Consider the following 23,352-nt stretch of genomic DNA (forward strand, 5'->3'; position numbering starts at 1 on the left):
TGATTCATTCATGGTTTTTTAAGACTTTTGAGGTATATCATTAATTTGTTTATTTGAGGTCTCTAATTTTTTTAAAGATTTATTTATTTTTATATATTATGTGTGAATGTTTCCATGCATGTATGTCTGTATCATGAGCATGCCTGGTGCTCATGAGGGCAGAAGAGGCCATTATCTCCTGAGACTAAACTCCAGACAGTTGTGAGCCATCATGTTGGTACTAGAAACCCGAGTCCTCTACAAGGGCAGCAAGTGCCTTTAGCTGCTGGAGCCAGAGTTCCAGCCTCCTCTACAATGTTTTAAATATGTGAGCTCATTGTTTTAAACTTTCCTCTTAAAACTGCCTTGATTATGTCCCAAAGGTTTTGGTTAGTTAGAATTATACTTTTGCTTCATTTGATTCTAGGGAATTATCAGGTACAATTCCTCCCCAAAATGAATTCAGTGACCTACTGGTCATTTAAGAGTGTTTCTTAGTATCCAAGTACTGTTATGGTTTCTGTAGTTTCCCTAGTCACTGATTTCTACTTTTATTCTACTGTCATATAAGATGCAAGAAATTGTTTTAAAGTCCAGCTCAGTATGATCTCCTGGGCACGCATGATGGAAGAAAAGACACCAGTTCTTGAAAGTGACACTTATGTGTCATGGTGTATACACATCCACATACTAAATAAATAAACATAATTTCAAACTTTTAAAAGAAATTATTTTGATTATTTTGTCTTTAAGATCTTACGTTGAGACCTACTGTATATCTGTTTTGGAGAAGGTACCATAGGCTGTTGAGAATAAATGTATTTCCTTTCTGTTGAATAGAATATCCTACAGACAGCTGTTAAGTCCATTTGGTCTGTGGTATAATTTAACTCCATTTTCTTTGTTAATTCTTGTTTGAATGACCTGTCTAAAGATGGTAGGCAGGACAGTGTTAAAGAGATGGCTCAGTAGTTAAAGATGGTAGGCAGGATAGTGTTAAAGAGATAGCTCAGTAGTTAAAGATGGTAGGCAGGATAGTGTTAAAGAGATAGCTCAGTAGTTAAAGATGGTAGACAGGGTAGTGTTAAAGAGATGGCTCAGTGGTTAAGAGCACATGCTGCTTTCCCAAAGAACCTGGGTTCGATTCCCAGCATCCAAATGGCAGCTCACGCCTATCTGTAACTCCCATCCCAAAGGAGTCTTCAGGCTTCTATGGGCTCTTCATACAGGTGGTGTACAGGCATATATACAGGCAAAACACCCATTCACATTAAATAAATATATAAATAAGAAAGTGAGATTTGAAAGTTACACCCTCTTTGTATCAGGATCTAATGCCCACTAGCAATCTTTTATGAAACCAGGAGCCCCAAAATGTGGTACATAGGTATTTACAATTATTATATCTTCTTGATGAATTATATGTTTGTTGTTTGGTTGGTCTTTCTTTCTTTCTTTCTTTCTTTCTTTCTTTCTTTCTTTCTTTCTTTCTTTCTTTCTTTCTTTCTTTCTTTTAAAAAAGACAGGGTTTCTCTGTGCCCTGGCTGTCCTGGAACTCACTTTGTAGACCAGGCTGGCCTCGCGTTCACAGAGCTCTGCCTCCCAAGTGCTGGGATTAAGAACTATGCCTTTTATTAGTGTGTAAAGTCCTTTTTTATCACTTCAGATTTTATTTTGAACTCTATCACCTGTCAAAATAGTTATACCAGCTTCTGTTTGGCTGATAAATTTAAAAACTTCTGTGAGTGTCTTTTCCAGTGAGGTATGTTTCTTGTAGACAACATATAGTTGAATTTTTTCAGTCTAGTTAACCTGAGTCTTTTTATTGATGCATTGAGGCCGTTAACATTTAAGGTTGTTATTAAGAGATAATTTGGGGAGCTATTATTTGACTTTTCTTTGTTTCTATTAGTGTTAAGGGTTTCCTGGCTTACTTAGTCTGGACATGATGAAGTCCTTCCTAGCTGTCCGGTGTTCATCTGTTCCTCTTACGGAATTATAATGCTTTAGCCTTTCTTTTCTCTCTGGCCTAGTGGTCATAAACTACCTTAGTTTGTGCTTGAAATGTTCTAATTTCTTCATCAATTTTAAAAGAGAGCTCTGCTAGACGTAATCATAGGCTTGAAGTATTTGTCCCGTGCTTTTCTTACCATGGGGCTGCTCAAGTAAGATCTGATACTTATTCTGACGAGTTTCACGTTGTAAACTTGTTTCCTCCCTCCCCTACAGCTCTACTGTATCTTTTCTGCTTTGTGTTTTTGACATCTTGACAATATGTTATGAAGCACACTTCTCTGGTTGTTTCTGCTTAGACTTTAAGAGTCTCTTGCATTTGGTTGTCCACTTCTTTCTCTAGACTTAGGAAATTTTCTGCTAGAATTTTATCAAGTAGGTTCTCTCTCCATCTCCAATTCTTTACCTCAAGGATTCTTTGGTTTAGCCTCCTAATCATATTCTGGAGTGCTTGGTCATTGCAGTTAAGCTTGTGTACTTCTTCCGGAATGTTTGAATATGGTGTTTCCTCAACCTTGTGTTCTACCCTGATATTCTAACTTCTACTTGGGCGAGTCTGTCAGGACACTTTGCACAGTGTTATTTGATTGATTGAGCTTTCCTTTTCCAATAGCTCTTTGGTTTTCTAAATCCCAGTTTCCATGCTGGTTTTCACTTCCCCTTTGCTCATTTTCTCTTTTCTGTTCCTGTTTTTTCTCTTTTGATCTAGGATTAATTTCCATACTTCACTCATTTGTATGATTGATCCTCTGGGGTGTTTTGCTTTTAAGATATCTGTCAGGTGTTTTAGCCACTTCAGTATCTGATTCTGACTGTTGAGGAATTGTGATCGTTTGGAGGAGTTATCTTTCTTTACTTTTTCATGGTTCTTGTGCCTTTGTGCTGCAATTTGTGCATCTGTTTGTTATGCTGTCTTTTCCTGTTTTATTTGCTTTTCATTTTAGTGAGCGCCCTGTGCCTGAGAGTTCTGTCTCTAGGTGAACTACTGTAGCAACTGTAACACTAAGTCATGCAAGTAGAAGAAATAGATCTTAAAGTAAAACCCACTTTTATATCACTATGTACCACTAAATAAAGCTTGACAAAACTAATGAAGAATTTAACTTTGAAGTTAAAAATTAGGGTTGGGCTGGATAGATGGCTCAGAGGTTTAAAGCACTTGTTGCTCTTGCAGAGAACCTGGGTTTAGTTCCCAGCACTGATTTGACTGCTTATAACCATCGATAACTCCTGCTCTAGAGACTCTGATGCCCTCTTCTTATCTCATTGGGCACTAGGCACACAGGTGGTGTAATGACAGACATACAGGCAAAACATTCATATACATAATAAGTCTTTAAATTTTTTTAATTATTTAGAATAAATGAAAATAATAAATGAATGAGGTAAAGGAAGAGGCAGAGAAAGGAGGAAGTTGAAACAAAATTAGATAAACAAAAGGAAAAAGAAGAGTAGAGAAACATGTTATGAAGGGAAGAGGAAAGATTAAGAAATTAGAATAAATAAAAAAATTAAACTGGGGAAATGATTCAACAGGTAAAACACTTGCATATGAGGACCTGGGTTCAAATCCCCAGAACTCAAATAAAAACTGATCATATAGTATGAGTCTAATTCTAGCACCCCTGAAGGGAGATGGGAGCTAGAGATAGAGGAATCTCTGGAAGCTCACAGGCCAACTAGCCTGGAGTATGCATTGAGAAATCAACAAAGAAACCCTGTCTTAAAAGAGGAGGCAAGGCTGCAATGTTGGATAGTGTCCTGATTGGATTCTAGAGCTTTGAACCTCCTGTCGGATAGGTGACTCAGGGCAGTGGACAAGCATGCTGCCTGTACTTCTCAGTCCCCAGTGCCTGTCTCTCTCATGATGAATTCTGGATGTTCAAGCTTCCAGGGACACTTTATTATAAACAGGAGGTTGCCTCTACAGGTAGCTACTGGGCACAGCCCTCTGACTCTGAAGAACTCCTCTTTACTGCTGACCCATCCTGTTAGAGAAGTCACTGTTTCAGGAAGACCCATAATTAGATTTGAGACTTGTGAAAGCTGTGGTCTTGTCCTGTGGGTAGGACTGACAGCTCTTTTCACCTCGGCCTCCTAGTTTACCTTACAGATGAGGTTTCTGTTCCACTCCGCAATGATAGAGTTGCAGCTCTGTGAACTGTGACTTGCTTCTTTTCCATGACAACCCTTCTATTTCTCTGCACTTTCACCTGTCTTGTCACTCCTATGGACTTCAGGACTGTCCTTCCTCTCTTTGCAACAGTCTACTTTTTAAAATAATACTTTTATCAATTCTTTTGGTTTTTTTTGAGACAGGGTTTATCTGTGTAGCTTTGGTGCCTGTCCTAGAACTAGCTCTTGTAGACCAGGCTGGCCTCCAACTCACACAGTTGCCTGCCTCTGCCTCCCAAGTGCTGGGATTTTGTGCAATGTATGTTTATTATACTTACCCCCCAACCACCCCTCCCAGATCTACTCTCACCTCCCTGCCCACCCAACTTGGCATGGTGGTTTGTTTGTTTTTGATTTATATTGTCCAACTAGTCTTAGGAGTGAGGACTCCCTTAGAGAATGGCTGACCTGCCAGGGGTCACACCATAAAAGAAAACAGACTCTTCTTCCCGCAGCAGATATAAATTGCCTATAGCTTAACAGCTCATGGTATGATTTGTGCCCATCTCCTCTCCATCTTGGGATTTTGTCTGACTCAAGCTTACATAGATCTTGTGTTTGCTGTTAAAATCTCTTGAGTTCATATTTGTAACTGCCCTATTGTGTCCAGAAAACTTTACTTGAGTTATCTACCCCCTCTGTCTCTCAAACTCTTTCCATCCCCTCTCCTTGAAGATCCCTTCGCCTTGGGATTTGGACAGCCCCTTTAGGTCTGAGCACTCCCCAGTCTTACTGCCCGAAGGTTGACCAGGTGAGGGTCTCTGTGTTAATTGCCATCAACTGCAATTAGACACTTATGTTACACTGTGTCATTTAGCAGAACAGTAGTAGGTTCTCTTCTAGGGCCTATGTCCTATCTAACTACAGGTTCTTGGCCCCTTTAACATTGCCAGGTGTGGTTTCCATCTCACAGAGAAGATCAAAGCATAAAGCAGTTGGTTATTTCCATAACATTCATGCCACTGGTGCACCACTGAGCGTAACTTGTCAGACTCATCATTATTGTAGCTTGCAGGGTTCACAGCTGGATGACATTAATGGTTACTTTTCTGTGACTCAAGAGTGGGGTATCTTAGCAATAGGGTCTTGCCATCAAACTCTGGATAATGACCAAGAGCATTGGTAATACCTTGTAACATTTGGTGGTTTATGGAACCCCACTGGCCAATAAACTAAAAAAGAGGTATCCCATTACTGGTGTTAGAGTTTTTAATTTGCAGGCATATGGTGTCTAGTTAGGATGCTGTTCACACTATAGTGTAACTCCATTTAAACTCTTTATATGCATATATGTATGTATTTTAAGATGCTTCTACAGTAATGGGTTTCCATATGGCTTTTTCAAAGGGTTTTCAATGTTAGTTATCCCTCCCCATTTCTCTTCCTGTACCCTGCCCTTCTACTCCCACTCCATTTAATCCTAGCTGCTCCATTATTCCCTTCCCCCATTTATTTCCCTGATGTGTTCTGTTGACAGACGTTTCTGTCCTGCCCAGTCCCGCAGCCATTCAGTTCCAAAGAAACACACAGAGGCCTACATTAATTATAAACTGGTTGGCCTATTAGCTCAGGCTTATTATTAACTAAACCTTTTTGTTTTTTTCAAGGCAGGGTTTCTCTGTAGCTTTGGAGCCTGTCCTGGAACTAGCTCTTGTAGACCAGGCTGGCCTCAAATTTACAGAGATTATCTGCCTCTGCCTCCCAAATGCTGGGATTAAAGGAGTGCACCACCGCTGTCCAGCCTGACATCATACATTAACCCATAATTCTTGTTTGTGTTAGCCACATGGCTTGGTACCTTTTATCAGCGAGGTAGTCTCATCTTGCTTCCTCTGTTTCTGGGTGGCAACTGCAGACTGAGCCTTTCCTATTCCCAGAATTCTGCTGTTCTGTTCACCCCACCTACACTTCCTTCCTGGCTCCTAGCCAACAAACATTTTATTAAAGCAATACAAGTGACAAGCCTTTACAGAGTACGAGACCATTGTCCCATAGCAGTGTTCTATCCTCCTCCTTTGAAGGCTCCTCTCCTCCCATGGCCCTTTACTGGTTCCCTAACCTCTATTGGTATGGAATAGTCTTATTTTTTTTGTTAACCAGATATTTTTCCTTCTGACTAACACAGAAGTGGATACTAGTTTTCCATCTTTCTTAGAGGAGCCCTATATTCCTTTACCCTTCCATAGTATACAGTGTATAGATGTGTATATAGTGTATCATCTAGAACTAAAGCTTGTATAATGCCATTCATGTTTTAGATTCCCATGTATTCTCCTCTTTTTTTTTCACGCATTCTGTATAGAAGTTTTAAATCAGTTTTGAGCTCTGAAGTATCAACTTTCATTTTATTTATCTTAGTGACTGGTTCCTGCTTTGTAGTTCATCAGATTTTACCTAACTTTATTTTTGCTTACTTTGGATTTCATTTACTGTATTTCTCAAAACAGAAATACAAATTGTTGAATTGAGATCTGTATGTTCAAAATAAATGTGTAATTTATAAATTTCCTTCTAACGATTATTTAGCTGCTGCTTGTACATTGTAATATGTTGTAGTTTCATTTCAAATCAATTCAGAATATTTATATAACTGTGTGTCTACTTAAATAGCCAGTGGCTTATTTAGAATTGTGTTGTAGGACATTCACAAGACCTTTTTGTTTTGTTTTGTTTTTTTGTTTTTCGAGACAAGGTTTCACTGTAGCTATTGAGCCTGTTCTGGAACTAGCTCTTGTAGACCAGGCTGGCCTCAAACTCACAGACATCTGCCTGTCTCTGCCTCCCGAGAGCCGGGATTAAAAGCGTGTGCTACCACCTTTATTAATTAATGAATTCTTTACGAAGAATTTATTCTTAAATTCAGGATCAGGTGTGAATCCCTCTTTTGTTACACTTCTAGGGGTGCTATACTCTGCTTGAGCCCGCATTCTGCTTTTAACAATGTGGGTTTTGTTTTGTTTTGTTTTGTTTTGTTGCCCTCTTGTATGATAGCCCTATTGTCTTCCCATTCTCTGCTGTGGTGAGCCAGTGTTTACATTCCTTCTCTGTTTGGACATGTTTGTCATCCATACATTGTGTATGACAGTTTTTTTTAAAAAGTTAAGATTTCTTCTTTTTTATGGGGGGGGGGGGTCCTGCTGATAATGCAAAAGGAATCTTTCTAGCTTTTGTCATTCTAGAATCAAGCCAGAGTCTCGGTGCCATATGCTTTGGGCTATAATTTGGGTAACATTTTAGAGTTCTCACAATAGAAGCAGAAAGAGAGAGATGATAGCTTTACATATTAAATGTTCCTTAAGGCTGCATTGCAGGCAAAACTATAGCCTTAGTCTTGAATTTCATGGAATAAAACTTTTGTTACTGATTATGATGACATTCTTGGTCTACAGGAAGTAATAGTGAGTTCCTTCTTTCCTACCTTAAGTTGCAGCGACATTTCTTCCGTCATATGGACAAATGGCAGAGGTGGGGGATTGGGGCCCAAGTTTCTTGTTTGTAGTACAACAGTACATCTGTATAACAAGTTCAGCTTCAGCCTTGGGGCTGTTTGGTTATCTGATGGTGAAGCTAATAGTGTATAATTAGGTGCCTTTTTCCAGTCTAGTGACCTTTGAATGAATAGAGTCCAAGGGATCTGTATGTTGAACAGGGCTTTAGGCCAGTAAAGGATGAAGAAGGTAGGTAATGAAGACATGTTTTATTATTTTTCCATTTTACAAGAATATGACTAACTTAAAGGCTAAATATTTAAAGGAAAACAGCTAGTATGGAAATTATTTGTTTGTTTTATAGAACTTTATCTATGTAATGGTCAGTATACCCTGATATTTTTGATAATCAATTTAATTTCCTTGCTTTCATTTTTCAGAAAATTCTTCCAGGAGGAAACACATCATTTGATGTAGTTTTTCTTGCAAGAGTAGTGGGAAATGTGGAAAATACTTTATTTATTAACACATCTAATCATGGGGTGTTCACTTACCAGGTAAGAACCAGAACTTGAACTTCCGTTTCAGTACACAGATATTGCCAGCAAATCTAATAGCCTTTAAGAGCTCACTTAGTAAACTCCAGGGAGAAGAGAAAAAAGAGGATGTTAGACTTAGGGTACTTACATTTACTGCACCCTATGGGGTTTGCATTTTATTTCATTTTTTACTTACTTGTTTGTTTGTTTGCATTTATTTATGCTTTTGTTGTGGTTTGTTTGTTTTTAGTGCCAGGAAATGAACTGAGGCCCTTGCATATTCTAGATATACACTGTACCACCTAGCTATACCCCTGGCCACACTTGTTGACTTAAAGAGAAGACTATTGCAAGAATGGAGGTCATGGCTCTCCTACAGCATTAACACCAGACCCAAGTGGTCAGAGTCAGTCTGTATTTCCTGTGGATTATAATCAGGTTGTTGTTGAGATGAACCTCACTGCCTTCTGTATTCTAGTCCACTATCTATACTTTCTCATACCTGGTTTCCTCAAGTCTGTCGGCTTCCCTCAGCACTGCCCCTGCTCTTTCTCAAGCTAGTGTCATCTCTCTGGCTCACAGGATGTCTGCCTAACTACCTCACTCTTCTCCAGCTCCTACAGTCTGGGACTTACTCTATAATTAGAGAAATTCTGAAAGAATCTCTCTTGACATCTGCTGAATACTAGAGTAAGTGCCACGAGCGCAGGCCTGTTTTAGTGTGTTCACTGTTAAGCGGTATGTGCCTAGCACATCATATACAATAAACACTGGTCATTTAAATAGCTGCCTGTCCCTGTTAGTCAGTTTAGGTAAGGTGTTCCCGTGTGGAGTTAACCTGAGCCTGGGCCATTTCTGAGCATTGTCTGAGTCACAGCTCCATCTCTTAACAGTTACAGTGGGAAATCTTTCAGCGGCCTCTTGCTTCTCTGTATATATCCCATGGTCTCATGAAGGACTGTTCACACTTGAGTTTCCAGTGTGTTACAGAGGCCATTCTAGATGCACATACAGAGTAAAGCAGATCTGCGCCATCATCTCTAGAAGTTGGTAATATTCTCATATTAAAGTTAGATTGACTGTTTTCCATAGATCAAGTAGAGCTGTAACTGTTGAAAATGATAGTTTAAAAAAGCAACTCAAAAACTTCTTATTTCCCTTTGAAACAGGTATTTGGTGTTGGGGTTCCAAATCCGTATCGGCTAAGGCCATTTCTTGGGGCCAGAGTCCCTGTAAACAGCAGCTTTTCACCCATAATAAACATACACAACCCTCACAGTGAGCCTTTACAGGTGAGTTTCTGAGAATAATTTTAACTAGTCCTCATTTTGGTGGGAATTAATGCTTAGCATAAATATCTCAGTCTGTCACAGCTGCCAAAATTTTGTAAAATGGTAAGATTTTGTAAGTGGGCTGAAGAGATGTTGGTTGGTCTGCAGTTGTTTAAATATTGCCCATTTTTCTAAGACTTTGTTATCCAGTTATCTTCTCTTTGAATTTAATTTCTCTCCTCCCAGTCATTCCTTGTCTATCTGTTGAAGATAGGGGTTAATGTAGGCCTTGTACTTGCTCCTCAGCTGTGTGCAGTTGTGCCGAATGGTAGGTAATAGTACCGTGGGCGACCTTGGCTCACGAGCCTGCAGAGTGTGTGGCCTTCAGAGCACACACAAAGAAAAGCAAGCAAGCAGAAAACCTTTCAGCTTATATTAGAATTTTGCAGGTTTTATTGCTCTGTTCTCTTTTATTTCTTTCTGGAATACTTTTATGATAAAATAGGTAACAAAAGCTTTCCACCACTTTACCTCAAATTTATTTAAGTTAATGACATTTATTTGTTCTAAGATCGAGAGTTCTCAGCTCAGAAACTATGTGTTTTGATCTTTATTAGGATTGCTACATATGTCTCAGGATGTTTATCTTTTCATTATTTCACAGTTCTGATAGTTACTGGTTCTGCCACTAGATTTAGCTATATATATAGAATTTATATGTCCTTTTTTTTTTTTTTTTGCTTTTTTGAGATGGTCTCATGTAGCCCACGCTGGCCTCAGATAACACAAACTGAAGATGACCTTGAATTCAAGATTACCTCAACCTCCCAAGAGCAGAGATTATAGGCATGTGCCACCACATGTGGCCTTAAATTTATATTTCCAACACTTCATAACTTACATGTATTTTTATTTGGTAAAAAAGAAAGTGTTCTGCTGGGCAGTGGTGGCACATTCCTTTAATCCCAGCACTCGGGAGGCAGAGGCAGTGGATCTCTGTGAGTTCAAGGCCAACCAGGTCTGCAAGAGCTAGTTCCAGTACAGGCTCCAAAGCTACAGAGAAACCCTGTCTCTAAAAACCAAAAGATAAAAAATAAAAATAAAGTGTTCTGTTGCTTCCTAAAATCTAATTTCTGAAACTACATTTTTTCCAAGTTTTCAAAGTTACCTTGATTTAGTTTAAAAAAAAAAAATACTGTTGTTTATGCAAATGAGTGACAGCAGTGTGATACTTGCCTACATTTACCTGTTTTTGTATCCCTCCAATAAGCAATGAGGATGCTAGCTTCGCCATTTCAGCAAACCCCCTGTGATAAAAGTGACTTTGATTGTAACCATGGTGTATGCTTTGTCCCAGGTTGTAGAAATGTACTCTAGTGGAGGAGACCTTCACCTAGAACTACCAACAGGTCAGCAAGGAGGAACCAGAAAACTGTGGGTGAGTGGAAACCCAGCTTTCTTATGTGTGTGCATGGGAAGTCAGTCATTTTATTTTTAAAATAGTTCATGGAAGATATAGTATGTACCACTCATTACATACTATATGACAAAAGTTCTGGTGGTCTATGGCAAGAGGGCATTCAAACCAACATGATGATCTTTTGATACACAGCATGAGGAATGAGTTATGAACACAACGAATTGAAATAATATAAAAATGAAACAGTTTACAAAATGAAAAGAAGCAAATTAGTTATGGTATATGGTATAATAATTCAACATAAAAGAAAAATGGCAAAATTATAAACTTGGTCTAATTTACGATTACTTTTCAGATATTCTTTCAGCATGTAAAAAGATGACATTTTTACAAAAAAAATTCATCTTGTTAATCTGTATATTGTTTGAAATAGGATACTTTTAGGAAATGTGTCCAAACATTTTTAAAAAATCAACCTAAAAACAGTATTGGTTTTAAAGAACACACACAGAGCATGAAAATCTATCATATGATCCCAGCAATAAACAAGTCATTTTGATTGGCTTATTAACCACAATCACTTAAAGCTTACTAGTATATTGAAACATTTTGGCTCACCCGGTTCAACGGGGCTTAAGATGAAAAGAGAAAAGGTGTATTATATGATTTGACTTTAAAAGAAATAAAACTCAATTTGTATGCCATTACTAAAACAATCCTTTGAGAATCTTTCCATCTAGTATTTATTTTCAGGAATGGAAGTGGAAATACATAGCCCAGAAATCTGCTCTAAGAATGAGCCACTGGGGCTGGAGAGATGGCTCATGGGTTAAGAGCATGTACTGCTCTTTCAGAGTACCCGAGTTCAGCTCTCAACACCCACATCTGGTGGCTCCTAACCACTTGCAACTTCAGCGCCAGGGGATCTGACTCTGCTGGCCTAGTGGGAACCTGCACTCATGTGCACATACACACAAAACAGAACAAGGCACTGTACTCTAGGTACAAGGACATGTACTCTGGGCTCCATAACTACTGGTAGACTCTGAACAAGTCACTTTGCATCAGCTACTTGGTGTTTATAGACTCCACACCCAACTTTGGAACTTTGATACAGCTACAGCTTTTTTGTTAAATTTTCTGTTTTACAGAGTGTTAGCTCACTCTCTGTTTACACCCAAGGATGTGTGAATTTATATGTCTTGAATCAGGTTTCCCCATTGTAGATTGTTTCCTCATGCTTGTGAAACTGCTATGTGGTGACTAGAAAACTTGTAAAAGAATAGAAAAGAGTTACTTCTAAGTAGCTAAGAACTGTACTGAACCCTGGCAGAAATTAGCATGACCTTTCAATAACCCCAAGTGACTACAGAAAATAATAACCGGTAATGATTCCTTTAGGCCTTGAATAAGAAAAAAAATAAATTGTGGTCCCTGTCCTGTAGTACAGGAAGGTATGTTGTTGTCTTCTCAAGGAATTTGATCTGAGACACTGGAAAGTTCAAGCAGATGTTTTCTTAGCAAAGGCAGATTCAAATGGACTGTCCCCAAAGTGAAGGTAGCAGCCCAATAGATTCTGTGTTGTGGGTTTTAAGTAAGTTTTATGAATATTTATGAAGTAGGTGGCATAACTAAGATCCTTTCCCTCCCAAATCATAGCAGATTAAATTTCCCTGCTCCATAGATCCATATTTCTTCCCATGATCCTTTAGAAAGGTCCTGAAAGGGAATGAGAATCAAAACCACAATGAAAATGATATTTTAATGGAAGTAAGGTCTTTTGATTGAGGATTCATATCCTTCATTAGTGCACATGTGTGGGAAAATGCTCTGACATCCTGTTTGTTTTGTTTTGTTTCATTTCATTTGTTTTTTGAGATAGGGTTTCTCTGTGTAACAGCCCTGGCTGTCCTGGAATTCACTTTGTGGACCAGGCTGTCCTTGAATTCACAGAGATTCGCCTGCCTCTGCCTCCACCTCCCAACTACTGAGATTAAAGATGTACGCCACCATGTCCAGCAAGATTTATTTATATAGTAGGAACAGTCTCTCTTCCCCTCAGAGAGGTCTAACCAACCATCAAGAGATGAAGCTCTCAAGGCACAGCTGCAACATGCTGCCCAGGGCCCCGTGGTTGCTGTAAGGTTTTATCATTAAGCAGGAACCAGGGCTTTATGATGGGTTGCAGGCTGAATAAACGGGAGCAGAACTTTGACTCTCTATAGGTATCCTTTTGGCCTCGACCATTCCTGTCTGTCTTTTGCCTGATGTCACCTTTGCCCACTTCACTATACATTAGAATGCCCCAGGGGCTGAATCAGCCTCCTCAAGTTGGAAGACACATCTGGGGTTCATCTCCTCCATCCCCGACCCCCGGCCCCAAGTTCCAGTCATCTGTTCTACTTTGAGACTACAGAGTTAGGGAAGTAGGAGTAGATGAGGACCAGTAAGTTCCCAAACACGAGGTTTTCCTAAAATAAGCTAAAAGTGGTTTGCAGAAAAAAATTCTAGCAATTTCCATCCCAGCCAAATAGTTCTAAAACCTAGAAAAGAATTTGTGCACCCCACCCCCTTTGTGTTCCAATGAGTCTTCCTTCTAGTATAGTACCTCTGTAGGGCTTATCATTTAGAAGACTGAAAGTTTAGTCTGTGTGCCTGTGCATGCGCAACAAGAGCTTTATTTGAATGCACTTAGTGAATTGTTAAGTTTTAACTGAAAATCAATTAATTAAAATAAAGGCGAAGTCCAAGCCCTCCTGATTATTATCAGAAGAACACTATGCACTCCTGGAAAATACTGCCCTCTAATGGGGCCATTTCCATTGGATAATTTCAAGACTGAATATACAACTAACATGTTAGAAAAAATAACTGGTTTTCTAGATTAGTTATTCTTTTAAGAGTTTTTTAGTTGTTTTCAGACCATTGGCTTGATTAGCTTGTCTTGACAGAACATACATCCCCAGTTCTCAAAACACTCTCTTTTTTTGTATTTTAACCCTCTCTGAAGTTGGAGGTTTTGTGTTAAAATCAGTGAAGCATATGTTTAAATGGTAATGTACTACTTTTCTTATTAGATAATATAGTAATGTGCCTTCCGTCTGTGTCATCCAGTTGAATAAACAAGGTAGTTGTGCAGTGTTCCACACACTGTGCTACAATATGGTGTTTCCTCACAGGAAATCCCTCCTTATGAAACCAAGGGAGTGATGAGAGCCAGCTTTTCATCCAGAGAAGCAGATAATCATACAGCCTTCATAAGAATCAAGACGAATGCGTCGGATAGCACGGAGTTCATCATTCTCCCCGTGGAGGTTGAAGTTACAACAGGTCAGTGGAGAGCTGCAGGAATGTGAGTTTGTTCTGTTCTCAGTGCACCTTATCTTGGCAGATAATTGTTCACTGTTCTATTTTTCCAGCTCCTGGAATTTATTCCTCAACTGAAATGTTAGATTTTGGAACACTTCGAACACAAGGTAAAATAGCGGAAGTCTTTATGGGTCTTTCTCAGTTACTTTTCTGTTGCTCTGAGGAGACACCATGGCCAAGGCAACTTATAAAAGGACTGTTGCTTAGGTTTCCAGAGGGTTAATCCATGAACATCGTGGAGGGGAGCATAGACCATAACAGCAGACAGGCATGGTGCTGAAGTTATAGCTGGGCGCTTACATCTTATCTGCAAGTTGGAGGCAAAGAGAGACTGGGCCTGGTGTGGGCTTTTGAAACCCCAAAGCCTACTCCTCGTGACATACCTATTCAAACAAGGCCACACCTCCTAATCCTTCTCAGAATCTTCAAATACATGCGCCTGTGTGGGCCATTCTCATTCAAACCACAAGGTCTAAAATAGTCCAGTTGAGATTCAGTTCTTCTCGTGGCTCTACTTACAATTCATCTTTGTAAGTTATTTCTCAGTGGGTCACATAATCTTTTACAAATCTTCAAAGAAACCTGCTTCCCAGGTGATAGAATAAGGTCAGGATATTTTGAGCATTCCAGGTAGAAACTGAGGTAGAAAATAGTTTCTTAGTCTAGTTCCTCACACATTCAGTTGTGATAAGTAGTTATTTGTTTATTTGTTTGTTTATTATGCATACAGTGTTTTGCCTGCATGTTTGCCTGCACACCAGAAGAGGGCATTAGATCTCATTGCAAATGGTTGAGAGTCACCATGTGGTGACTGGGAATTGAACTCAGGTCCTCTAGAAGAGCTACCAGTGCTCTTAACCTCTGAGCCATCTCTCCAGCCCCGTATTTATTGACTGAGGTTTCTGTCCTGCCCAGTTCCCGCGATTGTAAAGTCCCAAAGAAATCACATAGAGGTCTACATTTTTCAGTAGTAAAATAAAAGTCAAAAGATTTATCTCCAAATTTTTTTAAAGACATGAATTATTCAATTGCATTATAATGGATAATATTGATTATCTTAAGTGGTGAAAGAAAGAATTCTAATTCTAAAATAATAAACAACCAAGCTAAGGTTTTTATTAAAGAAAAGTACAAATACTTAGTTGAATCATTTGTAGTTGACGCTTACTTGCCCAGGATTAAAGACCGTATTTTTGAAAAATTGATTTTATTTTATTTTATTTGGTACGCATGTGGGTGCATGGGGGGGTTCCCAAGACAGGGCTTCTCTGTGTAACAGTCCTGGCTGTCCTGAAACTCTGTAGACGAGGCTGGCCTCGAACTCATAGAGATCTGCCTGCCTCTGCCTCCCTAGTGCTGGGATTAAACATGTGTGCTGCCACCTCCCAGCTTGATTTTTCTTTTAGTATGGTTATTTTGCATTGTAATTGCCTTATTGGAATCTAAGTAATGTCTGAGTTCACTAAAGGTTACTCTCTACATTTTTGTCTTGGTTTTTAAGCTTATTATTTAAGCTGGGTGTGGTCGGGGCAGCTCTTGAAAACTGTTCTGCTGAGTAAAATGTGCTATGGGCAGGTCTTTTAAACATTTTTTCTCCATTTTAACAGATCTACCGAAAGTTTTAAATCTTCATTTATTAAATTCAGGAACAAAGGATGTACCAATAACAGTAAGTTTTTTCCACCCCACCCCCAGTGTGTGTGTGTGGGGGGGGGCGGTTAACACCAGAGTTAAGTCCTTGCTCTATATTGTGGTAGTTTGTTGACTCTTGGTTTTATGTGGACTATGAGAACCCTGATCTTCATTCATCCCTTTACTCATTCATTTAATTAATTAAACATCAACTATTGTCCTAAAAGTGGAGCTATGAGTCAGACCACCAAAGTCCCCTTTACCACTGAGCTCACTTTGAAATCAGGCTTCTTTGGGTTCATCAAAGTGCAGTAAGAAAAGGATGGGATCAAGAGAGCAACATTAGGAGACTTACATGTTGTAGGAAAACAGTGTAGCTACTTTGAAACACGTGTAGGTGAGAAGAGAGACCAGCCAAAGCTGTCATGGTGTTCTGCTGGTGAGGTCACAATAGCTTAGACTTCTCTCCTACACACACTGCAAACTGAGCTTTTAGAAAACTTAACTTTCTTTGTTTTGTTTTCTCTTTATTTCAGCATTTCTTGCATATTATAACAAAATTAGAGGCTGGTATTTATTTTTTTAAGAAAAGTTGTTATCCTCTACCATTTCCTATACATGTGCAATTTTAAATATGTACTAAGGCAGTGCTGAATGTTCAAGTTTTGTTGATTCGTCTTCCAAGAATGGTTCCATTTTTAAACACTGTAGTTCTTCTCAGTGCACAGTAATGATACAAGTAACTCCAAATACATGCTCCTCACCTGGTGATGGACAGAACACCTATATTCAGGCCCTCCTATCTATCATGTAGCTTTGAGAAAATTGCCTTCCTGACATAAAGACTAATATGCTTTAGATGTCTTTAGGTCTACACGAGGTTTCTATGTTAGCTGATAAATAGGAATCATTTATTAACTTTACCAGTATCAGCTTGATGTTTGCTGTAGTGAATTTATGCACAAAATATTAAGGATCCAAATGCTGTGGTTCTCTCTGGAGATAGGGTCTCATTGTACAGCTCTGGATGGCTTGAAACTCACTGGTTGGCTCTGAATTCAGAGATCCGCTTGCTTTAGCCTCCCAACTGCTGGGATTAAAGGTGTGCACCACACTTGCCTTCTTGGACTCTTGTCTCACTTGAATTATTGAGTGGTAGTTTGATTTGAATATCATAAGAAAAGGCTAAAATTATATTAAAAATGTATACAAGCTGCCTTTCCTGTCATATTTTCCCACTTCTTAATTATCTTTGAATAAGCATTAGTTAGTAACTAATACTAAAATGGTTAGTATAATTAAGTTTATTAGAAGGTTGATTTTGTATTATGTTTTATATTGTCACCAGAATAAACTTTAAGTATTTTGCTCTTATTTTTTTTTGTTTTTGGTTTACTTTGTTTTTATTTCCTTAGACAAATGGATTTTACCTGACAATTAGGTTTATTTTTAATGAGTGAACAGTTCAGATCATTTGTATAAAGTGAGTCACCAGTTGTATATTTGCTTAATATTAGTGCAGTTTGTTCTGAGGTAATAATTCTGAATGTAAATATTTCCTCTGATTTGGAAAATGCTTAAAAGCATTGCATTTGAAGTAAGAGAATCATTTTTTGACATCTATTTTAAGTTCTTCCCTCTTACAACAACAGTATCGTAGAAAAAAAACATAACTGGTTCTTTCTGGCATGGCTTCGTAGAAGCTACTGCCACCCAGAACATGCTACAGTGGTTCTTGATGAGCCCTTGCAGTATATGAGTATATTGGGGTGTGGCTGTGGTTTCATTGTTGCTATCTCACACATAGTAGCCAGTGAAGAAGGGAGCTGTGCTGCCAGAGCCATGTGAGACCTCCCCTTGCAAGACCAGCTATCTAGCAAGCCACAAGCTTATAATCAAAGTAGCAAGCAGATGGAATCACAAAACTTTTCAGACAGATTAATACCTTAGAAAATGTCTACTTCAGTCTCCCAGGATGTAACATGAAGGGTCCTGTTTGTTGTTGTTTCTGTCCTGCCTGGTTCCCCACAACTGTTTAGCCCCAAAGAAAATCACACATATGTCTCCATAAATTATAAGCTGATTGGCCCATTAGCTCTAGCCTCTCACTGGCTAACTCTCACATCTTGATTAACCATTTTTCTGATCTATGTTAGCCATGTGGCTCAGTACCTTTTTTCAGTGGGGCAGATCACATCCTGCTGCTTCAGTGGTCTGGGCAGGAGTGGGAGGAATCAACTTCCTCCTTCCCAGAATTCTCCTGTTCTCATTACATCATTTCTACTTCCTGTCTGATTTTCCCGCCTATATTTCCTACCTGGCGTTTATTTATAACATGTGTTTATTTATAACATAATTGACAGAATACAGACAATTCTCCCGCACCACCAGGATGTTTTTACAGGTTGGAAAAGTGAACCTGAGTATGTGGCAGCTTGCTTAGGCTTCAACTGTATCACTGCTAGATTGCCATATGTATTCTACTGCTTTCCCTCTCTTGGGGAAGTTGTTAGTGTGATAAAATAATATAATGAAAGCAAATGAAACTATCTTCCATATGTAACAGTTCAAACAGGTCTTTGTTTAATCTCAAAAATACATGCATACCCTTCAGAGAATGAACAGATCTGTATTTAAGGTATAAGGATCTCTATTTAGTTTATTATTAACAGTAAGCTTTATTGATAAATAAAATTGCTGTGAACAAGTCATCCAGGTCCCAACCCCAGTCTTAATATTCAAATGAGAAAGCATTCTTCCAGAAAAAGTTAGGCAAATGAAAACGATAAAATGCTGAGAGAGTAGAAGGCCAGAAGCCAAGGCTATTAAGAATTCCAACACAAGCAACTTTAAGAATCATCCTTAGGGCCATCATCCAGGACCTGTAAGGACTTGCTAGCTGCCCAGGGCTAAGGCAGTGCATGGGAAAGTGAGCTGCCTTGGCAGGCCCTAGAGTTATAATTCTCTTAGTTCCCTGCCATAGCAAACACCAAGCCACAGGACCAGTGTCTTTTTTCACCTTTATCAGTCAACAGAAAGGGTGAGCTGAGAATGGGGAAGAACCTAGTGACTTGCCAGCCCTGTGAATGAACATGCATACCCATTGAGCTGCACAGATGGAAGATTCTTTTCTGTGGGAAGTAATACGTTTGGACATCAAGTTCACACAGTCCTGATCATTTGATAAATACTTTGAATCAGGGTTAGGGTGCAATGCCATGATTCCACGAAGACACTTTACTGCAATGGGATGTCAGTGACCCTATACCAAGTCAGGAAACCTGGCTTTAGTCCTCCTCTTGCTACCTGACTTTTGAAACATCACTTTATAGTGTGAGACTCTCTTTATCAAAACCATGGGAAAGGGGTTGGACTTTTGAAGTCTCTTTCAGTTTAAATGATTTGTATCTTTGAGGATGATAAAGAACTAGACCTTAAAATGTGTTTATTTATAGAATAATACACTAAACATATACCATTTACTGATTTTGTTGTTTTTGTTTGCTTTGGGGATTTTTCTTAATTTTCGGTTTAGTTATGTGAATATATCTAAGTTGAAAGCATTCCAGCCTCTCTTACAAGTTAAGTAGCTCTGTAGTTGGCCTTACTACGCAGTGCACAGATAGTGGTATAGCTTGCTCTTTGACAGTGGGCCTTGCTTACGTGCCAGGCCATGGAGAAACAATTGCAGAAGCCACCTTTGGGTCACAGCATCTTAAAGTATTCATTCTTCCCATTAGAGGACAGCTCCATAGCACCTTTGTGTATAAGACAGATGGTTCTTAAGTTGTCTTCATGTCCCCTTTTTTTACAAAGTAGGCATTCATGTAGAAGATAGGACTTTTAAGTTTTCTCATGTGTGAGTTTGTCCTTATCTCATACCTGGTTTCTTTGTCATTACTTTGTTTCATAAGGTATTCTGTTGAAAGTAAGGCATCCGCTTGTGCTATTTCGTTTACAGCTACTACAGACATTAAGCCTTAATTTTGAAAGTGCTTTACTTTCTAGCTATACTACTAGACTAAAATTCCTTTCTTTTTCTTTGCAGAGTGTTCGACCTACACCACAAAATGACGCTATAACGGTACATTTTAAACCAGTTACATTAAAAGCTTCTGAAAGTAAATATACCAAGGTTGCAAGCATTAGTTTTGATGGTAAATATTTATTTTTTTCTACCATTGAGTGATATTATTTTGATAAACTAGAAAGCATCTATGTGGGTTAATACAGAAATCCAGACTATTTTAGCCTAGATTTAACAGTACTGAAATTGATTTTGTCCCCCTACAAAAATCATCACTAAATCTTTGTGTTGTCTTTCATTTTGTTTGGTTTTTAGAGACAGGATTTATGTGTAACAACCCTAACTGCCATGGAACTTGTTTTATAGACCAGGCTGGCCTCAAACTCACAGAGATCCACCTGCCTCTGCCTTCCCAAGTCTGGGATTAAAGGTGTACACAACCACACCTGGCTTAACTTACTTTATTCATAAATTATCATAACTTCATAAACCTAAATCAGCATTAACAATCAAGAAACATTAGCAGATACATTAGAATTGGGATTATTTCTGTATTCTGTGATAACAGATCACAGCTGTCATAATTTACCTGAATTATGAAATCATTGCTTGTTTTCATTGATAATGTATTTTACGTTCAGAAGCACCTTTAGGTTTGTGAGCAGAATTCTTCATAACACTTTTATATGTTGACTTCTTAAGCAAAGCAGATAGTCCTGCCTAAGCTTAAATAATAGCCTTTGTTATAATTGTCCAATTAGCTATTATTTCAGCTATGAGTAATATGTGTCATTTGAAATATTATCCCAGATCTACAGCCTAGTGCCCCTAATGTACCCAGTCTCACAGGAAACGATAGCTTAGACTTAAGCATTTTTACAGTCTGTCTTTACTGTGTTTTCGTTTTTGTTTTTGTTCTAAGAGAAATTTATTGAATTTGCTATTTCAAATTTGACTTAACCTTGCTTAACTCTATGTTATTAAATAACTGAAACTCGGAAGAGGGCCGGTGTCTTCTGTAGCCTCCCCACCCTGAACATGCCTCTTTCATCTAATGCGCCTGTCTCACCTAAGCAAGGAGCCATAAAGCTGAAACTGACCATCTGCCCGGAGTTCACATTTCATAGCTCAGCTCATCAGATGAGGTAGTCAGCGAGTATGGCAGCACCCTGCAAGCTCAGCATAGTGTCTGTGAGAGAGTATGTATAGTCTGTATATTCCTTAGTTAGGGAGCATTCAGGGAGGATCTGCAGACCATGACACAGGCTGACTGGGGCTTCTGCAAAAGCTCCCAGGGAGAGGAAGTTGAGTTTGTGACCTATTTGATGGTGCATATGTAGGAAGTTAGAATTACAGAAAGTTTGGGTATCACAGCTACAGACATACCCGAAGTACACGTCTTGTGTGCAGCTGAGAAACCATATTCATGACCAGCAGAGACCCCTTTTCCCTTCCAGAAAACGTTCTGAGCCCTCAGAACACTTAGGCTACCTTAGTGATTAACTCAAGGAATGGGCAAGTTCGCCTCAGCCATAATCCATAATACCATCCCTTTATCTCTGAGGATACAGGGCTCCTCCCTTCCAGCACCTTAAGCCCAGCAAATGTCTCCATGGAGGCCTATGGTGCCATTTGTGTGGTTCTTCTGAGATTATAGACTCTAAATTATCTATTTACTTATCCAGTGCCAACTATGGAATCCCAAGACCTCATGCACACACACATTGCTAGACAAGTACTCTGTCACTGAGCTGTATCCCCAGCCCTAAAATGGTGTTTCTTACAAGTGTTTTTTTTCTAGCAGTTGCTAATTTTCTTTAAAGTGTTTTTTAATGTCACGAGGAAATATTTTGACCTTTAACCCACTCACAGTACTGCAGATCTCCCAGCAGAAAATACCTCTCAAAGGTTGCTGTGAGTGGCCTGGAAAGATGGCTCAGTGGTTAAGAGCACTTGCTTGCCATTGCAGAGGATCCTGAATCAGTTCCCAGCACCCATGTTCAGTGGCTCACAACAGCCTGTAACTCTAGCTCCAGGCAGGATCCAGTGCCCTCTTCTGACCTCCTTGGGCATATATGTGCATGTACGCACACATACACCGTGCCCTCTTCTGACCTCCTTAGACACACACACACACACACAATTTTTTTAAATAATAAATTGTTTTTAAAGGATTAGTGTGAAATCAGTCGGGAAGCTGTGTTTAACTTGGGTATTTTCAGAGTTCACTGTGTGTTAGTGCTGCCAGGGTCATGTTTCAGACAGATATCCTTCTCCCCAAAAGTATTCCATGATATTTAACTGAATATTCTTGAGATTTTTGTGTTAATTCAATAATACTATTAAATACCTGAATTACAGACGTGTAATCAGCCTGACATCAGAACACTGAAAAAATTAAAGTGTCCATAAATAACTCAGTTTGGAAAAAATGTTAAGAAGAAATTTAAATCTTAAGTGCCTAAGAGTAGACCTTGAGATGCTAGGCATCATACCATTTCCTGTCCTTTGCGTGTCCTGAAGTCAGGTGGCACACATCCACAAGCAGAGGCATACCTGAAGGACTGCAAAGGAGAGACACTCCTTCAGAGTGAGCACCAGACTGAACGCAGCAGTTCTTTGACTCCATCAGTGAGACAGTACAGGGATGGCAGCAGGCGAGGGTGTGCTTCAGCTCATATGCACAGCTCTGGGCTGGCGAGTGGCAGAAGTCGGAGCTCCTTAGTCTCGGCTTTTCTCCGCACTATACTGCCTTGTTGAAATTTGCGGGAAGACTGCAGCCGAACCAGGAATGCTGTCTCTCAGTACACCCTTGAACTACCAATGCTCAGTAGATGGCTGCAGTTTTGCCTCCCAGGGGATGCTAGACAGTTTTCTGGAGACATTTTTAGTCGTCACAGCTGGAGGGATGCTCCTGACATCTAGCAAGAGGAGCCCCTGGGTACTACTGTTGGATACCCTACACAGTGCCTGCCACGGGAGTAAACCTGATCTCACACACTGCCATGCTGAGATTAAGGTTAAGGAACCTGCAGTCCTAAATAACACCAATGCCTCAAACGAAGAAGTGACTTGTGTTTACTTGCTAATGACTAGTCTGTCTGTCTCACCACAGGAAAAAGTCCTGCTTTTTATATAAAATATCTACTTTGCATGAGCTTTCCTCTTTTTTTCTTAAAGATCCTCTCAATTTACATAAAATTCACTCAGACTCATAAGTAGTAAACACTAATAGACGGCTGGCTACATGGCTCAGCAGTTGGGTCCTTGCTCAATACCAAGCCTGTCAACCCATGTTTAGTCTCAGAAAATGCAAATGGTGAAAAGAGACAAGACCCCCGCCAGTTGTCCTCAGCCTCCACACGTGTGCCGTAACAGGCTCACCTTCACTCACATGTATCATACAGATACACAGAATATGTAAATGTAATGTTTTAAGTTTAAAAATACCCCCCCACACAAATAGACATTTTTAATAAAATGAAAATTTTTTGTTGTT

General features: G+C 39.2%; 1 protein-coding gene across 2 annotated transcripts in view; it reads left to right on the top strand.

Moving 5' to 3' along the window:
* Window positions 1–23,352, top strand: part of Tmem131 (transmembrane protein 131) — a 154,825-nt gene that overhangs the window by 93,090 nt on the left and 38,383 nt on the right. For both annotated transcript variants that reach the window (XM_075980433.1, XM_075980432.1), the window contains exons 6-12: window positions 8,036–8,152; window positions 9,304–9,426; window positions 10,763–10,843; window positions 14,005–14,155; window positions 14,245–14,301; window positions 15,802–15,863; window positions 19,875–19,983. In XM_075980433.1, the coding sequence (XP_075836548.1) occupies window positions 8,036–8,152; window positions 9,304–9,426; window positions 10,763–10,843; window positions 14,005–14,155; window positions 14,245–14,301; window positions 15,802–15,863; window positions 19,875–19,983 (700 nt within the window). The remainder of the gene's footprint in view (window positions 1–8,035; window positions 8,153–9,303; window positions 9,427–10,762; window positions 10,844–14,004; window positions 14,156–14,244; window positions 14,302–15,801; window positions 15,864–19,874; window positions 19,984–23,352) is intronic.

This window comes from Microtus pennsylvanicus, chromosome 7 (genome assembly GCF_037038515.1).
Source record: "Microtus pennsylvanicus isolate mMicPen1 chromosome 7, mMicPen1.hap1, whole genome shotgun sequence".
NCBI lineage: Eukaryota > Metazoa > Chordata > Mammalia > Rodentia > Cricetidae > Microtus > Microtus pennsylvanicus.